Source organism: Dinoponera quadriceps, unplaced genomic scaffold, assembly GCF_001313825.1.
Source record: "Dinoponera quadriceps isolate SergipeBrazil2010 unplaced genomic scaffold, ASM131382v1 scaffold566, whole genome shotgun sequence".
Lineage (NCBI taxonomy): Eukaryota > Metazoa > Arthropoda > Insecta > Hymenoptera > Formicidae > Dinoponera > Dinoponera quadriceps.
In genome coordinates this window covers 2500433-2519779 of record NW_014555972.1, presented here as the reverse complement: position 1 = coordinate 2519779, position 19347 = coordinate 2500433, and the positions used below count along the sequence as shown (strand labels likewise).

At 43.1% G+C, this 19347-nt stretch overlaps 1 protein-coding gene across 1 annotated transcript in view; it reads right to left on the bottom strand.

The window, feature by feature from the left end:
* LOC106746302 (Down syndrome cell adhesion molecule-like protein Dscam2) overlaps positions 1–19347 on the bottom strand; it is an 85688-nt gene that overhangs the window by 49262 nt on the left and 17079 nt on the right. Inside the window, exon 6 of the mRNA XM_014622760.1 lies at positions 10218–10367. Coding sequence (XP_014478246.1) covers positions 10218–10367 — 150 coding nt within the window. The remainder of the gene's footprint in view (positions 1–10217; positions 10368–19347) is intronic.

Below are 19347 nucleotides of genomic sequence, written 5' to 3'. Positions count from 1 at the left end.
TACTTTTCAAGCGCTGAATACGAAACGCCAAAAGTATGTAAAATGTATTTTTATATTGATGTAAGAAAAATAAACTCTGTATAACGATGTCTTGTACGTAACATTATAAATTTTAAAATAAGAAATTAAAATTCTTCGAAGAATTTTATACGGAATGTAAAGATACACTGAGGGAAAAGAATAGTTGGAGGATAATTATAATTTCACTACACTTTGTAGTCAATTTTGGCCTCAACTATACGTTTATAGTTCTTTCGAGCATGCAAAATATAGCAAAGTGAAGATTATAGTCGTAAACTGCGACATTCATTCGTGCAAATATATCTTCTGGTTGCCATGAACTAAAATGAAAATGAAATGTACTATAAAATATAATTACAACAAAAAATCATACGTACTCATATTTCTGAATAGGAAATTTATTATTATTTTTTTTAACTATGTTGTTTTTAATGTCTTATAGCGAATAATCATCAGCCTGAAATATTATTTATCAGCCATTTTATACTATACTGCGTTTGAAAAACACGCTTCTATGGTGGGATTCGAACCCGAAACTTCCGGCTCGTAAGTCACGCTTGTTGCATGAATTAAAAAAGAATACTGCCCATCTCTTCGAAGGGAGGTGAAAGACGATGGTCGTTCAATTTCAGAGTCGGCGGGAACTCGAGAACAGACCACGGCGTAAGAATTAAGCCGGATCTGAATGCAATTTGAATAACAAGGACGCGATTAAACCGGAAGGAAGAATCGATGGATACCCTTTAATATCCACTTTCCCCCGCGATTGCTCTTTCACTCCGCGTCGTAACCGTATACTAGCCGGCGGTAACACATACAGATACAATCTCTACACGTTTGACTGTTTGATATACCTGTAATTCGGTACGGGGAATGCTTGAGCTGGACATGGCAAGGTCAGAGGTTGCTCACGGAGAACCATATACGCTGTGTAGGTACGAGAGTTCTCTGTCATTGGAAATTTCGGTTTCGTACTGGCAACCGGTTCTACAAAAGAAGAATCAGACTCGTGAAGGCTCGGTCTCTCGGTGAACGAGTCAATCGCGTCGCGATTGCCAGACAATGAATCGCAAAACATACCGCGGACTTACGATCGACAACGTCGACGAGAAACCTGGAAATAAGGGAAATCGTAGATTGTCGGCAATTACCGCAAAGCCCGCGGACTTTTTTCCCTTAATGTTTCCTTAATATTCGAGAAACCCTATAACTGCGGGACAGGGTAACTCCACGCTACGGCGATTAGATGCGTTATATCGGCTATCTGGCGCTCGGCAACCGTCGTGAAACACAGGGGAAGATAATCACCTGCCATGACGTGTCCTCGATGATTTCACCCAGCGTCACGATCAAAGACCACCCCCGAAACGGCCGGGGAGGATGGACGAATATGGAGTTAAGGAGCAATTTACCTGAATGCTGGCACGGGGAACCCTTGAACGGGACACAATAGGGTCGCGATGGAGGCCAATATCGCGTTCGGATTCGTCGATTTCACGTCCAGTGCCGTTAATTTCGGCCTCGAGCTCGACAACGGTTCTACGTCACACCAGAAATACACACACGGGCAAATACCGAATCGCACGGCCTAAGGATATCGATCATCCCTGGGGCGCTTCAGCCGGTGAACTTACTTGAAGACTGGGACGGGATACGCCTGGGCGGGACATTGCAATGTCAGACCTTGAGCTTCCGCGATCTCGAAAGTGCGGCTTTTATCGATAGTCGAGAACTTGGGTTTCGCAAAGCCGACCGGTTCTACAAATTAAACTTGCAGTCAAAAGCGAAGTCGATATCTCGCTGATTAATTTAGAATTATTTCAGTGCTTTAAATCACAGTCAAGCTTTGTGCCGAACTTCCTCTTCCTCAGAGATGCAAATTATAATAAAAACCGCGTCGTAAAAAAATATTTCATGAGAAAACGAGAGGTTTAATGATAAAATATCTTCTACTACAAATTTTTTTAAACGTTTACAAAAACTTTCGTCGTCGACTACTTAAAAGCTGATATTAACGGGATTCTGCGCAAAAAAATCGATACTGGGACAGGGTAGTATCCTTGGGGAGAAGAAACCCTCGGATATCCCCCCATCGTATCCTACTTAGCTCACAATAACAATAGGAGATCGATTAATACATCGACCTACCTATACGTGGCGACTGGGAATGCTTGAGCCGGGCATAGCAACGTAAAGCCCGTATCTTTTGTAACACGTAGCCCAACGTCGTTTACAGATGGAAACTGAGGCTTGGTGCTCGACGCGGGTTCTAAAAACAGAACGCTAGACAGTCCGATATGCACAAAGCCGGCGGCGCCGAGTTATTTTAAATATGCTGGAATAGGGTTCGCCCCTTTCGCCAAGATCGATGAGCGACTTTGCGTCGATAACGAACCAAAGATCTCGTCGATGCAATCTACTGTAGAAGCAAATATCGCGATATTGATACTGCGACGTTTCGTAATTACAACCAATAAAAATCTGAGATAAATCATACGGAGGAAAATAATTTAGAGGGATGGCAAATTTTGTGCTGTTGTGGCGAATAAATGAATACGCAGGATATTTTTAATGTACGAATTTTTTCGGAGTTGATTTTTGAGATTTATTTTATGAGGAGAAATTCGTATGAAAATTTGCTTTTTTCTTATAAAATAACCTCAACGACCGACTCCTAAAATAATGGACGGTAGTTTAGAAACACCATGTATATTTATTTGCTACAACAGAATAAAAATTTGCTGAATTATTTTTCCCTTCGCATATGCTAAATTCGCTTAGTTGAGGAAATCATCTTTCCTAAGGATATCAAGTCTAATCGAGGCACGGAAAAGTAGACTTCACGATTCGACTTCACAATCCCCTCAAAAAATACTTAATTATTTATTCACGCCTACCTATAGAAAGGAACTGGAAATCCTTGAGCAGGACAAAGAAGGGTAACGCTTCTCAGCGAAGAGACACTAAATCGCTGAAGATCACTCGAGCCGGACAATTGCGGGCGCGTGCTGGATGCTGGTTCTGGTATTGGGAAACATCATCTTTCACATGAGAAGAAAGAAGTCTTTACCTGTGCGATGGGACGGGGAACCCTTGGGCAGGACACAGCAGCGTCATCGCACCGCCAAGATACATTTTGAACGTCTGCGAGTCCGCCAATGAGGGGAATTTCGGGCGAGCGCTTGCGACTGGTTCTACGAAAGTTCGAACGTACCGAAGAGATTGCGCGGGAAATGTTAATCGTACAATTAGTCAATTTTAATTGCTTATAATTTAAAAAATATCGCAGCTTCACCACTTTCGTGGCTTAAACTTTCGTTTTAGAGTGTCCCGGAGAATCTGTCATGTTCAGGACATACGTACATATATATACATAGTTCTCGTACATACGTACATAGTTCTGAGGTACCCTGTATAATTGAGTGAATGAATAATTCATGCAATTTAATTTAATTCAATTATTTTATCTTATATAATTAAATTTACGTATAACTGAACGTTAATAAAAAAATCCTATATAGTTTACATGTTGTGGTTTATATACGGATTCTATATACATGGGTATTAATCGATCGTACCATTGGAAATTTAATTTACGCGAATTTGAATTTTACCAAAGTCGGAAGAAAAAGAAGAAAGAACAGGGCGTGCAACCGCGTAATCCGTCCGCAATTTCCTCCCTCGTCTTTTCTCCGTTATTCCGCATCGCAGTCGTGCACCGGCCGGAATATGATCGTTCTATAGCGCGCATTCATTTTCTTATGACATGGGCTTTTTGTGTACCTGAAAGCTGGAACGGGGAAGGCCTGTGCCGGACACATGAGAGTCAGCGACCGATCGCGGTGAACTGTGTACGTACGCGAGTTCTCTGTCATTGGAAATTTCGGTTTCGTGCTGCCGACTGGTTCTACAAGAAAGCGAAAGAAAGCACGAGCGTACAACGCGGACTCAAAACCAGCAAATTTGCGACAGCAATACGTCACCTTGAATCAATTAAGTCATGACGTTCACTGTGATTTCTATTTCTGCTCGTTCACTGTAGATCATTATGAAACCGATCGCTGAGACAGGGTACGTTAATAACGCATTGATTACCTTGAAATAGATTATTATCAATTATTCCCGTATTGTCACGCTCGTGTTTTTCTCTCGCTCCTACGCGTCGTGGTTTCACATTCATTACGCTTGAAATCTAAATGTACTGCGATATAACCTTGTCCCACCTATGCGACGGAACGGGAAACCCTTGGGCAGGGCAGAGCAGGGTTAAAGTGTCTTCCTGATTTGAGATAAATCCGCGGGAATTATCCATTGTTGGAAACTTTGGGCGTACGCTCCCCACGGGCTCTACAAAAAGACGAAGCGCGGAGAGAGATGTGTCAGAAACGCTGACAACGCCGTAATGATCCACTTATGCATGCCGGGGGACAGGGGACCCTTTGAACCGCATTGACGTGCTTAAAAAACGGGGTAACCAGCACAACACATCATTCATACCCAGCCTCTCCGAGTATCGAGATTCTTCTGTGTGCTTTCGAAAAGTTTCACAAATCTTTAAATATTGAACGAAGAATTATCACAAAAAAGCACCAAGTTTTTTTTTCAGTGATACACATTCGCATTGCGGTTTTTTTTTTCCTTTTTCACGACTTTTTCCTTTCTCTTGTGGCCAATGAAGTTATTATTATTATTATCATCATCGATCCAACGGTATATCGTTGTCCGTGTTTGCTTGTCGCCGAATGAATTTTCCTTCAAATTTGCGAGAGACCCGCGCCGGAAGACGTTGACTATACGGTAATTATCGCTCTAAAAGCCAGCTCTTCAGCGCGATACGCGGGGTTTATCCTACCTATAAGACGGGAACGGGAATCCCTGCGCAGGACAGAAAAGCGGCAAGCTCCCGTCGGTCCTCGTCACAAGTCCAATCAAGTTGACGGTACTCGAAAGTTTCGGACGTACGCTCGCTGCGGGCTCTGCCAGTCGTAGTCCGGAGAAGAAGAGGGCAATTATGAGAAGCGACGATGAAGCCCGCAAAGTGTCGCGAGCGTTCCGACTTACTTGAGAATCGGGACAGGGAACCCTTGAGCGGGGCATAACAAAGTGACGGATCCACCTTTGATCATGCGAAACCCCCGGATGTCGTCGATCGTCGGGAATTTCGGCTTGACGCTGCCGACCGGCTCTAAACATTATTGAATCGTACATACACCACCAGTCAGCTCGGGACGTACCGGTCTCTATGCAAAACGACGGGGAACCCCTGAAGCTCTCGCTGAAATTCATGTCTTCGACCGATTACGTGAGCGACCGTAAAAGCCGTAACGTGATGCGGTCTCGTCTTTCGGCGCCGCACGATTCGCCGTGCACGGGGCGGGGGGAGGTCACGAATATTCGCGAGCGGTCTTCGCTGTGAACGTTTAACTCGAAGAAACACGGCGGACAAAGACCCCTCGTCGTGAGAGATATCTATACGATATAATCTATTTAATTATACACGGGAACGATAGTTTGGTTGAATTTATCTGACAGTAAACAAACCAGACGCGTTTTATTCGAAGGAAACCGAATTTCTGGTTGCACGATGGTTGTAATATAACCAGAAGTGCTGTAATTAGTATAATTAGTAGTAGTCGAAGCTAATGAAATTATCTGCGTTGGCAGCCACATTAGCCATCCTCGTTTCAAACGTTTTAATTGCTACATTTTAGCTTCTATGGCTAATTTTTTCTCCGAGTGTGTTTTCTCCAATCGAAATGCGTTTGTATTGTTTCTTGTCGTGTAAATTCAACCGAATCTTTGTCTCCATATATATTATGATAGAATATAAAATATTATAATTTAATTATCTTGCTCTCTCTTTCTCTCTCTCTCTCTCTCTCTCTCTCTCTCTCTCTCCCTCTTTCTCTCGTAATGAAATATAGCAAATAATAAATAATAAAACAAAAAGAAAATAAAACTACAAGGCAGTGCGAAAGAATTGTGAAAATAATGACGCAGAGAACGTAACGCAGTTACATCGGCTCTTCGATATTAGATTCAGGTCACGGCATCAATCAGGGAACACAAAACGAGAGTCGCCGCGCGATGTCGGGCGCCCCGTCATTACTAATTACCAGCTGCCGCGCCGCAAGCTGCGGAATACCTAATGCTCGGAATCCCGTAACGGAGAATCAGCGCGAGAATCAACGTCAGTTGAAAAGTGGGCACTCGACGATGTACCTATGCGACGGCACCGGGAAGCCCTGCGCGGGGCACAAGAGCGGCAGAGTTCCGTTCGTGGACGTGGTGAGGCCGTTTATGTTGCTGACGCTCGGGAACTTCGGGCGGACGCTTCCCACGGGCTCTGCGACGGGCAAACCGGGAGAAGTCGGGAGAGAGAGAAAGAGAGAGAGAAAAACGTTCGTATAACGACGATAAGGCGACTCCCGCGACTTACTTGTACAGGGGGACAGGGAACCCCTGGGCGGGGCACTGCAATGTGACCGAGCCGTCCTTCGTGGTGCGGAAGCTCCTGGAGTCGTCGATCGTCGGGAACTTAGGCCTCACACTGCCGACCGGCTCTGATCATACCGTTTAATTGGACACTTGCAGCGACGAACGCTCGTCCCGGGGGACTCGCGTTCGTTCGTTCGCGCTGGCGCAGTCTCTACCTGTACAGGGGAACGGGGAACCCCTGTGCCGGGCACATCAGGGCCGGGGAGGCTCCGACCGGCGTCCGGAAGCCGCGCACGTCGTCCGTCGACGGGATCTTTGGGCGCACGCTGCCCACCGGCTCTAAAAAGCCACGTAGCTTTTGCTCTTGCGTCTCTCGTTTCGCGGTTTCGCAGCACTAAGCAAAAGAGCGCGACGAGGTGGATCGACGGATCGCTCGTGGATCACAGTGCAATTCGGTTCTCTCTCGAGGAACGATCACGAACGACAGCTACTTCAGCTGGGTCAACGAGGAGGAACGGGGAACCCCTGTGCCAGACACACGATACCACGGAGCGTAATTTGCAGAGACGAATGCAGTAACGACACTCAGGTCATAAGTTTTAGAATCTCCTGTTGTGATCATACTCAGTCGTACAGGTTCAATTATACATCACTCCGATAATCCTGATTAACGTCCGATGCGCTATATGTGCCGACTTTAAATAAAACTCCCGGCTTCGTGACAAGAAATGACGATAAAGAGCTACCCGACTGAGACGAAAGAAGAGATCTATTCAACTGTTAACGCTAAAACTACCGACGATTAACGCGTACCTTTCTACGATTTTCGAAAAAAATACGTAATGCAAAGGAAAAAGTATTTATTCGTCCACACGTTGCGACAAAAATTACGGTTAATCTCAGAGAACGTACCATTAGAAATTGGAGTAACTTTCATAGGAAAAAATTACAAACCGGTCATCTTGATCGTTTCGGTTGTTTTAGTGTTAAAACAGAAATACCGGCTGTTTCTTTTCACCCTGAATTAATTCCGTCGTTTCTCAGGCGGGTAAGACAAATAACTTGCGTCTAAAGAGTTGCTTTATTAAAAGCTCATCGTTAAGATAGTTGATCCGTAAATTCATGATATTAGGGATATTTTCAAATTTGAACAGCATATTAATCGAAACACGATCTAATATACACGCTTGGAAAATTAGAAAAAGACTGATCTCATTTATGATATACAATTTTGACACTATAGCGAGAGGATATCAATCAAATTTGCATAATGTAAAAAGTCATAAAGAAATAATCGTTTTTCATACATATATACATAACATAGAAACTGTTATAATTAAGCCCATTATAACCTTACCGTTATATCTATAGTTATATCTATAGTTCTGCGATTTTCCACCTCACGTATTATGTGTAAGAAAATCGTGTAATTACCCGATTAAGGAATATTACGGCATCAATAACGCCGGGCATATTAACCATTGCCTTTCCAATAGTATTGTCACGGACCAACTACCTTAACAATACATCTTTATTCACTTCGACAGTTAGCGATCTCCCATCCGTTCATGAATCAGTGCCCCGATCGCGACTCAGATGAACAAAACAAACTTAATCATCACAAATGCGGATGCAACCTATCTGGCTTATTATCGTTCGCTTGATATTCTCCAAACGTACGACCACGAATTTTACTCTGAGCTCTGATCAAGATTATCGTACCTATAAGATGGTACCGGAAATCCTTGGGCAGGGCATAAAAGTGGTATTTCGCCTTCCAGGCCCACGGAAAGTCCGTTCAAGTTGTCCATTGTAGGAAATTTTGGTCGTACACTCCCCACGGGTTCTGCGTAACGAAAAGTGAGTAAAGCCAGGTACTTATAAACCCCCTCGCGTCTCCGATCATCCGTTTATTACGGCTAAATCGCATCTTACTCTTTAGTTTAGCCCGTAGATTGTTGCACCGCACCGTGTTCCGTCGATGTAACTCGACAACTTTGCTTTCGTACGTATTGTACGCCACTCGTTTCTACGAGCAAAGCGAATCGCTCATCGGTATCATCCTGCCGATCAGTACTCGGTACTCGACAGCAATCAGCGGCGCAGCGAAAGCGCTTTTACGCTCAATGTCGCATTGTTAACGCGAGGTCCCACGCGGATGAACTCTCGTCGGGGCAAATCAAAGAAAATCTCACTTGAGCTATCCCGTACGACGCGATAAAACGAGCCGTTGAGCGGAACAGTGCTCCCGAGTCGTGTCAGTGAAAACGAACAAACGTGACATCTTTACGCGCGCTAATTGGGCTGCATAATTAGTTAGAAATTGGAGATATCAAAAACATTCGAAATATCTTTGTGTAAATAGCAAAGTCTGAGAAACTGAAGCTCGAAATACTGATATATTCGCATGCATTAGTGACACTTGGCTCTCGAAGGTAGAGAGAGAGAGAGAGACATGACTGAGACACTGATGCACTTAATGGCTGAAATATCGCCGCTTAAATTCACCGAAGGAAACGAACAGAGAGCCGAGCGATTCCGCCTAATTCACACAGCACAGAACGGAGCTCAGCTGCCATTGAGTGCCACGTCTACTGAGCGTGTGCGACGGTGGAGTTCTCGGCTGAAAGAACATGTTCCGTAAACTTACCACGCGAGAGCGAAGGACAGAGCCCGGAGATCGCGGAAGGCGCCGCGAAGCGTCGGAAGAATTTCGCACGAGACATTTCTCTCTCTCTTATTTGGTTTTCTTTTTCATTCTCTTCTATTACTTCATCATTGCTTTCTTTTTTCCTTTTCTTTGAACAATTACTCGAAACCGATCATGCCAAGAGTCGAGTTTTTGGGCGGGCGGTGGCGCGTGCCCGCAGGGGTACCCTGTCCCAGCATTCAGGTTCACCCACGAGCTTGATCGACGACGTATATACCGGGCATGCTTTCCCGTTTAAGACGAAAAGGTCAAGAAAGGTGATGTGAAAATGTCGAGGAGCCACCTTCTCCCTGTGACAATAGACTTTCCGCGTGATCAAAGAGAGCGGGTCGATCAAGCTCATCGGCACAAACGATCGCACGTTCGTCGAACGTGATTACAGTACCGGAAGACAATTGGTTTTCCGGCAACACGGCAATATTTTATGCAGCAAGGAGACTCGCAAATGATAATTGCTCGGAATGAATAAAACGGAACGAATCTTGTTCAAGAGTCTTCGGAATTGTGGAAAATCAGCTGTCTCCCGGATGACAGTTCCGAACCCAGACACCTCGCGATGTAATGAAAATTCGGCGATAAAGATCAAATGTGTTTCTCCAAATTCGCTGAATTATACGACAAGATATGTGAACTAGCGTAATGGTGTGAAGTTTGTTGAGATATTGAAATTGCGTTTAACGTTGAAGCGAAGGACAAATGGACTGTCACACAATAAATGATATATTCTTCTAAAGTAACTTTTATAATTAAGACCGTGTATGTACTTATATAAAACAAACGTTATGACTAAGAGCACTAACTACGTCGATCGGTATCTAACGCGTGAACGATGGCATCCGGGTCCGGAACTGGAAATACGATTCTGATTTCGTTGGCGAAACTGGACAAAAGGTATCAATAAAAGAAACTTGTACCCCTTCGCTCACATCGAAGGACGATCGAGAAACGTTTCTAACGAGAGCAGTGCCGAAATCAGAATCGTGATTTCCGTAAGAAAGAAAACGAGAAAGGGGGGGGGGGGAAGGGAGGCGTTTGCGTTGTGACTCACCAGTTATGACGAGACGTCCCTTCGTGGCGGACAGCCTGGTTTCACCTGTGAGTCGATGCTTCGTGCGGCACTGGTAAGTCTTGTATCCGTCCTCGGGGCCGACATCCCTGATGTGCAATTCTCCGGATGGAAGTACCAAGTATTTCCCATCTAAACCCGCCCGGGCAGAAATGCACGTTAGTCAATGCACGTGTCGATTTCTCGATTACGTGATTCGTCAGGATGATCGATCGTTAATTACCGAGCTCGACATGATACTCGGCTGCAATCGTTGAACTCACCGTCTGATTAATTATTAGCGCGCGTGCACCGTTAGTTCGGTATCATCGGAGACGTCGATTATCCTGACGCGATATCGCACGATGCTCGAATGCCCCGGCGACGTAAAATCGAGGGGGCGTTTCGAGAACAATGCCGTCTCGATGAATAAACATGCGATAATCCGTCGTGCGCAAATTCGCCGAACGGCCACGGACCAGTCGTTAATATCCCGTTGCTGCAACGTTCGGCGAATTCTTCACGGAGTCCAAGCACGTCCGCCAAACGACAATATGAGAATCTTGCGCCTGTGTGTCGTCTCGTGCAGACACGAGAGAGAGAGAGAGAGAGAGAAAGATATTGAGCGACGTCACGATGCAAAATTGCATCTTTGTCTTCTTGCGAGCACAATATTCCTCATTGCCGTTGAAACATCCAGGAAATCATCACGCTACTTTCTTCAAGATTCATCGCGTACTCTTTGCGTCACAAAATAAATACAGAGGATGAAAGAGTGAGAGAGTGAAACGTTAATTATGAATGTAAAGCAAAAAAATATACATATTAATATTATAGAGGTGCAAGTACACTAATTACTAAAAATGTTTGTGTTCACCGTACATTCATTATATACATCATCCATATATGCTCATCATTAAATCCCCGATAGCTAATATTAGGCGTGTAAATAAATTCGGTGCTTTTGTTACCAGGAATCGCGACTCGACGAAATTACTTTCGCCTTAATAAACGCGATATAACGGGTCGCCCATTAACTCGTTAAAGTAATTCGCCGCGATGGAAATTGCAGTTTCAACGCCTCTAACGAATCAGACCGCTTTTGCGGCCGAGTTTCATCGACAAACGAGACTTCCTGGATAGGCGGACTAGTTTCATGCGATCACACAAGCGCGATATATCCATAACCATTTAGCTACTACCACATAGAGGAGGGCACAGGTGAGAAGAGACGGATGAGCCGATCGAGCGGCCGGAAAAAAAAAACAAAGAATCGGTGGAAAGGAGGATGAGAGGTCTGGAACAGCGCGAGCAGCGGCAGTCAACGTCGTACGAATTTCCACAAAATCCCACATTGCACGGTATGTTTTATTTTATTTTTTTTTGGAAACGAGGGGCATCCGAGACCGCGAGAGAGAGAGAAAACCGTGTGTTTCTCATCGTGTGTGTTTCGTCTGAGCGCGGTCGTGATTCGCTCGGTACTTGGTTGACAGAGCGGAGGCCGATGGAACGATTCAGACGACCTGGATTCGTGTCTTGCGACTAAACCGACGTCAACGAGAAAAACTCAGCTTCTTTCCTCGCCATTCTCTCTTTCCCTATGCGCCTCCCGTGGAGAACTCGTTTATATAGTATCATCGCAATTGCGTATCTGCGAATTCGCTACGGATTCGCTCTCTAGCGATCGAGGCTCTAGTGGTTGTGGACGCGTTCTCTTATTCGTCGCGGTCGAGCCGAGGATCATTCCTTGGCACAGACGAGAACGAGCGATCGTCATCGGGCGAAGTGTCATTACCGGACGGCAATCGGACGGCTCATGAGAGAATCCTTGAACCACATTGCGGTACACTAATAGCTCACCGAGCGCCATAAACCTGCGTTTATCGAATACTCGAAGCGTGTCGCTTCTGCGGAACGAATAATGCGACGGAAGTGACACTTCGTTTCGATGCAGCTCGAAACGCGAACGATGCTCCAGTGGGAGAACTCGTTTTCGAAAAATAAGTTCTCTTATTGGAGACCGTCAGTCAGCTGCGCTCCAAACTGCGTCGGAAGGAAGTGCTCACACGGAAAAGAATTAATATCGAAAATTCAAGATTCACATTCTCATATATAAGCAAGAATATATAATCTTATATAAAAATAAAACTTGCTCCTATATATATACATGAAGAAATTCTATAGCTATTAGAAATAGTTATAAAATATTCTAAATTCTATATAGTTTCACTAAAAATATTATATTCTTATTATTCACGAATAATTCTTATAAATTAAGAGGATAAAATATTGCGGATAGAAAGAATATCTTTAAATTGATACAATTTTTAGTTTAAAGATGTTCTTTCTATCCGATATTTTTTCCCTCAATTCATGAACATTATTATTAAATAATGAAAACCTGAATATATTTATCATGTGTGACATAAATATATTTTTAAAGGAACTATATAGAATATTTCTTCATAAGTTTCTTCATAAGTTTTATCCTAAATATAGGAGTGTATACAGATAATGTTAAAATGTCTTAATACGTCATAAAGACAATAACGTCTTTTAGGCAATAAGACGTCTAAAGGATCCTAAAAGACGCCTTTGTGACATATTTTAGATATACGTGTTGTTCTTACTGATATAAAGAATATGAATCTTGAATTGATAATAATTTTTTTGTAAATAGTTCAGAAACCGAGCGTGCACGAGAAAAAGCAAATACGCAATCGGAGAAAGTCGACTACGAACTTGTCGAGGAAAATCCGCTCCTGGACTATTTTTTATCGGCTCTGAGGTACTCCATATATCGCAGAGATATTCTCTCTCTCGAATAGTGAAACTTTTCTACGAGAATAGGCGGAATAACGCAACTCATTTCAACACGTGTACGTAAGAACGTAAAAACACAATTCCCATTGGCGATGCATGCGCATTTTTCTCGACGATTTCCCGCGAGACACGTCGTCGGTCATTTTGTGGATTGCGAGCGCGCCCTTAGAAATGGTGAGTCTTCGCGCGATGAATTCGGGCAGAGGCAAACATGAAATATGTTGCGCATCGTGTACCGTAATCGGTGCTAGGATATATATCAGTGGTCTCGTCTTCGATCCAAGAATCAACCTCGACGAATTCAGCGACGAAGCTCGGTATGTGACACTTGATAATTGCGGCGTTCCCCCGAAGGACATGTTCGTCCATCACGTTCACTGCATACCGCTGCCCGACAACTGCAACCAGACACCGGTTTCCGGCTTTACCATAAGGCGCACATCTCCTCCTTAGCAGGACGTATCGATCGTTCGTCGATTGATCGCGATAGATATATTTCGATCGAGTGTGTAAAAATCGAAAGAAACGTGAAACAAAGTGAATACGATTCGGGTAGACGATGAGTAATTGCGACGAATGCGAATCAATAATTATAAATTCTCTGGCACAGGAGTGAATGAATTTCATTTCACGCATTGCTAATAATTCATAGTATCAATTAATGCGCCCATTAATAATTGAGTATCAATTATCGGAACACGTACGTTTCTACGATCTCGTTTCGGGATTTTGCATAGATAGCTTACGCAAGTTCCGTATTAATCGCGCAATCTTTTCCGAACAATCCAGTTACAGTTCCAGTTTATCAGTGTTACTTTCGAATGAGCCTCAATTAAATTTATGAACTGTAGGGAAAAGAAAAAGGCATCTGAGATATTTCAAAGCGAATATTTATGTGTCATTTGATACCGAGAAACCCGATCTCGGAAGATATTGCATAATGTCTGTCATACTGATTCAAAAAGGCAGCTTGTTAATCGTCATTCGTATTCGATGTATTAACACGTCTTGATGAATCCAATTTAAATATTCGCGCAGCGAGCAGTGCTAAGCCTAAAATATCCGGTAATGTCGCAACACTCGTGCCGGAAAGTTCAACATCAGGAATAATTTATTTCACAAATACGACTCAGGTTAATTAATCATAGTAACGTTGCAGTATTTTGTGATTAAATTTCCACAAAAAAAAAGGAACAGAGAAAAAGGTTTCTTTAGATTTAGTATTTCTACTTATTTGACTAAAATTTGTTTCATAAAAACAACATATATGAAATATTATTTGTTTGAGTGAAAATGTTATTGTCTTATTCAAGAAAACTCTATTATTTAACAGGAAGAACGCTATTATTTGAAATAATATCTTTCGACCAGATAAAATATTATTTAGCTACAATAAATATGTGAAATGAAACGAATAATTTCTTTACAAGCTAAATTATCTTCCGTTTCAAGCAAATATTTTATTAAAATAAAGACACACATTCGTCCAAAAGTCTAACAATCGTACTTATTAATCGAAACATTAGTTCCTATGGAACTGATGCCAATGATGAAATTTGTTTGGATGCGATAAAGTTGATTAAATTTGAAGAAATCTGTTTCTCATTGTATTCAAGTTCGAAATTATATGCGCGGAAGAGGCACGGAGATGTGCTCGACGAACGATCGGGACAGCATTCTCACGATTGTCGCAGCGATTTTCGGCGATTCGATAGATTCCGTTCGGCTGGACGCGAACGTAATCGGACATTTTATTTACAACATATTCGTCCGTGGATTGAATTCGTTCGCAAATCGGATTCCGCGATTCAATGTAAGCTCCGCGCTGGCTGCTCAAGAATACGTTCCTGCGTTTGATCGAAGAGAACTGGTCGCGCGACCGGTCTTGAAATAGACGCGATCGATATTGAATATTACGATTCGTCACATACATTCGATAAACAAGTGGCTCGCGAGAAGTGTGCATCGCAGAGAGCGACATTTCTATTTGCCACATGCTTTTTACGCTCTGAGTTTCGTTTAAACCGACATGTATGACGAACGTGATAATATGCAGCAACGATAAGAAGAGAAGCGTGGAAGATGCGTGCGAAGGGAAGACGATCGGGCCAGTTCTCTTGTTTAGAGGGAGATCTGCGCCCGCTCGGAACAGGACCTGTGCGTCTCCGTCTATCCTCTAAAGGGTAGAATACTGTGCTGCGCAGCTTTTGCTCATTTCTTCACAATTCTCTGTACCGTATGATTGTCCGTCGGCAACGTAACTGCCGCCGTTGGAGTCGATCCAGCTCACCACGTCCACGTGGTCGGCCACGAACGAGGGAACTTGACACTTGAAAATAGCCGCGTTGCCGCGTATCGCGAACTGATCGTAAACCTGAACCTCAAAGTACTGTGCGACCACTGCAACGAAGCGAGAGAAAAAGGGAAAGCCTGGCGTTTGTTCTAGTTTGCAGCGCTCACGGCCGGCGCTTTGATCGCGCCGATTAAAATTTCAATGAATCCCCGGCTGTCAGCAAGCTGACTACCGCGGTCAACTCTCTCGATCGCGTCTCTCCAGCGAGCTGCGGCGCAAACTCGCCTGAACACCGATCCGATTAATCCGACGTAATCTGCTTGCGAATTAGATCTGCGCCGACAAGCAGATCCGCCATCTTAGTTCCGAATTTCGGGGCGAAATGTCGCGTGTAATGCACTCGAGCAGTGCTTCGAGAGAGAAATCGACAGAAATTTTATAAAATCTTTAACAAGCCACATCTCTGAAATAAGTTCTCTCAAGACTGGACGTATATATGAGCTTTTCTTAAGCTTCCTTACAAAATCAATTCAAAAATTAATTCTTAAAAGATTAAACAGTGCTTAAAACATCCTGTATATCCTTGATATCCCTAAAAACGATTTCCGCCACCTGTGACCTTATAAATTTATAATTATCTGTTACCACGAAACGTCTGATAATGTTACATCTTACTTCGATTCCGCCAGATTCGTCAATTATCGAAGCGTCGGCTCTGTTGAAACCGTCACGACCCGTTTCCATCCGTATCTCGCGAACGCGATATGGGAAATTCGATTACGCTGCTTTTGCGTGACACACATCCTGTATATGCCCTAGAAAATGACAGCTATTTCCGCAAACGCGAACCGTAAACCGCAAGAGCGTGAGATTGCTGGTGCCGAGAGCACGTGATCAGAACAAGGAACGGACAGGCAAATTCAATATGTCACCGGTCGGTTCGGTACACCTTCCAGCTCATTAATTAAAATCACGATGTCTTCGGCCGCCAACCGCAGCGGCCGTAAAGTAAATTCGATTACGTCGCTGGGAATAACCCCCTTAACGATTCTCCTCTTTACCGAAAGTGGATCAGGCTGGTCGCGCGGGCGTTAATTCGCTCTCGGGCCGATTAATCCGGTTTAACCTAATCCGAGGATAACGTCGAACGAGGCCACTGCCAGCCGCACGCTCTGCCTTTATCCACCCTTGCCGATCGCTGGATCGGAAAGGACGAACTTTCCAGGCAAAATTCACGTTCCACTCCATCAAGCCCAAACCCTCCTCCTTTCCACCATGAGGACATTCATCCCCCTGCGTTCAAGAAGGACGTGTATGCGTCAAGCGTATGCGCCAATGCACCGTCTTTAACATCCGGGACGTCGTAATTTAATTTGCTGGGTCGTCAAAGGTAAGTGCTTTTGAAAGCCTCAGAAACGCCCTCACAACAAGAAACCTCAAAACAATCATAGAAAAAAAGGGCTTTATTGGAAAAAAAAAAAGAAAAAAACAAATCAATTGACGGAGGTGAAAATTAATTGGCCGCGTTTAAAGAGGTTCATTCATTAAGTTCCGTATTTTCAGTGGTGCATCGAAAAAACCTCTTATAAATTATACAATTTATCAAGCAAAATTACGTTTCCATACGTTTATTTCAATATCTAAGTAATAATTGTTAATTTGAGACGATCGAAACGAAACGGTCGATAATTTTGAAATTTGTCCACAATATCTGTTTATTAGTCGTAAATATTACGATAAATCTTTTATGCTTTTATCTCGTACACAAATCTGGTCAAGTTGGAAGAAATCTGTGTCATGAGGTTTCTCCGTATGTGTGTATACAAGTTTATAATTAAATATCTCGGAAACGATATAATAAAAATTATTGAAATTTCTGTTACGCGTTGTTAGTTCGATGAATTTTTATTTGATATATATATTATAAGATTTTGTATTTGATCGAACGTCCGAACCTCCTTAATGCGGTGATTAATCTCGAGTTGCAAAACGGAATACTATTGGTGGAAGCGCACGAGAACGTTAAAAATTGATCTTGAGCAGTCGATGTAAATGCTAAGTACCCTTTTCCTGCTGGCTATTCGCATTATACGTGGAGCCGTCCTCAGCCTGCCATTCAATCACTTCTACAAAATCTGCCACAAAGCTAGGCACGAGACACTTCAAGGTAGCCGTGTTTCCGCGTAAGACAAACTCATCGATGACCCTCGTCTCGTAGAATTGCTGGACCACTGCAACGCGCGATTTCCCAAAAGAGATCATGACGCATTACTTGTCACATCGAGCTTGAAAATTGTCTACGCTGACGGGCGCTATTCGAACTGAACCGACAGGTAATCGAAATTGCACGCGGCTTGTGTCGTATTTTTTCGTTATCGAAACCAGCGATGTGAACTGGCGCCCGACTTAGGCGAAAAAAAGTATCTCGAAGGGTAAGAAGGATTTGGAATAAAGTAATTTGATCACGAAAAAGACTCCCTTGGAAAAAGCCGATCGCAAGATAGAAAATGATCAATATTTAGGCCTCAGTAAAGTTGCTAAATAAGTGAATAAAAGAAACTGAAAAATTTGACATTTTTAGAAAATCTAGCAATATTATTGAAGAGTATAAAATATTAAAAAACTTTTGTAGAACTTGAAAATTTCTATATAAATGATTTTTTCATGCAACTCACACAATTTCGATATTGCCCACTGAAAATTAAAGTTCTTATCTTCCTATTTCTCTCTCTTTCTCTCACAACTCTTAAATGGAACATATAATAGTCAATTACTTTTTGTTGTTCTATAAAATATTCAAAGATCGGCAAGGAACACTTTTGACCGTTTCCTCATCAGTCGCTGACTACTTTTTCAGTCCCTTGGACTTTTTATCCTGTGAAACATAAAAGGAAGAAAAAGCAAACGACCCACCTATATGCAACATTTTTTTCGTACAAGTTAGGCGCCAAGTTTACACCGACACTGAAACCATAGGCGTTTTCAGACTTATATTTCATTCCATCTCGTCGATGCGATATTAACCTGTTGGACATTAATTTCACACAGGCGTACGTGAAACTTAAATATAGATTTTCCTCGTCCTTCGCACGATTGCATGAGATTGAAAACAGTCCCGAAAGTAAAAGTTGGAATTCCGTGACGACCGTGCGAGCTGCAGCCAGACAGTTGAGCCGAGGGATAAGCGAGAAGAAAGTGCGAGCGCTCGTTTGAGGGACGGGAAATGAGAATGTGCGGGGAAAGAAGAGAACAAAAGTTTTCCCGCGCGGACAACCACGCGCACACTACGCCGGTTGATACCGGCGTCCGTACCGTACTCCTGGCCGGCCGTGTAAATTGTCCCGTCGTCGGCCACCCACTGATCCACCTGGACGAACTCAGACACGAAGCTCGGTATTTTGCATTTCATGATCGCGCTGTTAGCTCGGATCACGTACTCGTTCTCGGCCTCGGTGACGTAGAACTGCGAAACGACTGCCGGCGCGGGCAATGTGTTAACTCTTTCAAACGCGATCGGAAATTGCGCGCCGTTTGTCGCCTCTTCAAACATTTGATTATTCGTCTAGACCTCTCGTCGCACTAAAGCGTTCAATCAAAAAGTTCGGCCGGCAAATGAATAGAGAAAAATCTCTTCCGTTTCTTCAATTATCACAGATGCCTCGAATGATGTTAATGTTAATTAACTACAGTTTCCTTTTGTGAACATAAAGAGGACACGTAATTTTAAAACAGAGTAAATTGGATGAACTGTCAAATTATCTTACAAAATTCTCGGGTGTGTGGGTGACGAAGTATACATGGACATGTTATTTTTGTTAGTGAAATTAATAGACACAAGCCTTTTAGAGAAAATTTACATGAAATTAGGATGCGAAGAAAGAATCAGCGCACAAACGATTGTACAGATCATTTTTTCGACAACTTTTTTCACAAAATTTTCAAGAAATTTTAACTTACATTTTATATTTTCTCATTTTCAAGATTAACCTTCCTACCATATCACTAAACACTGCAATG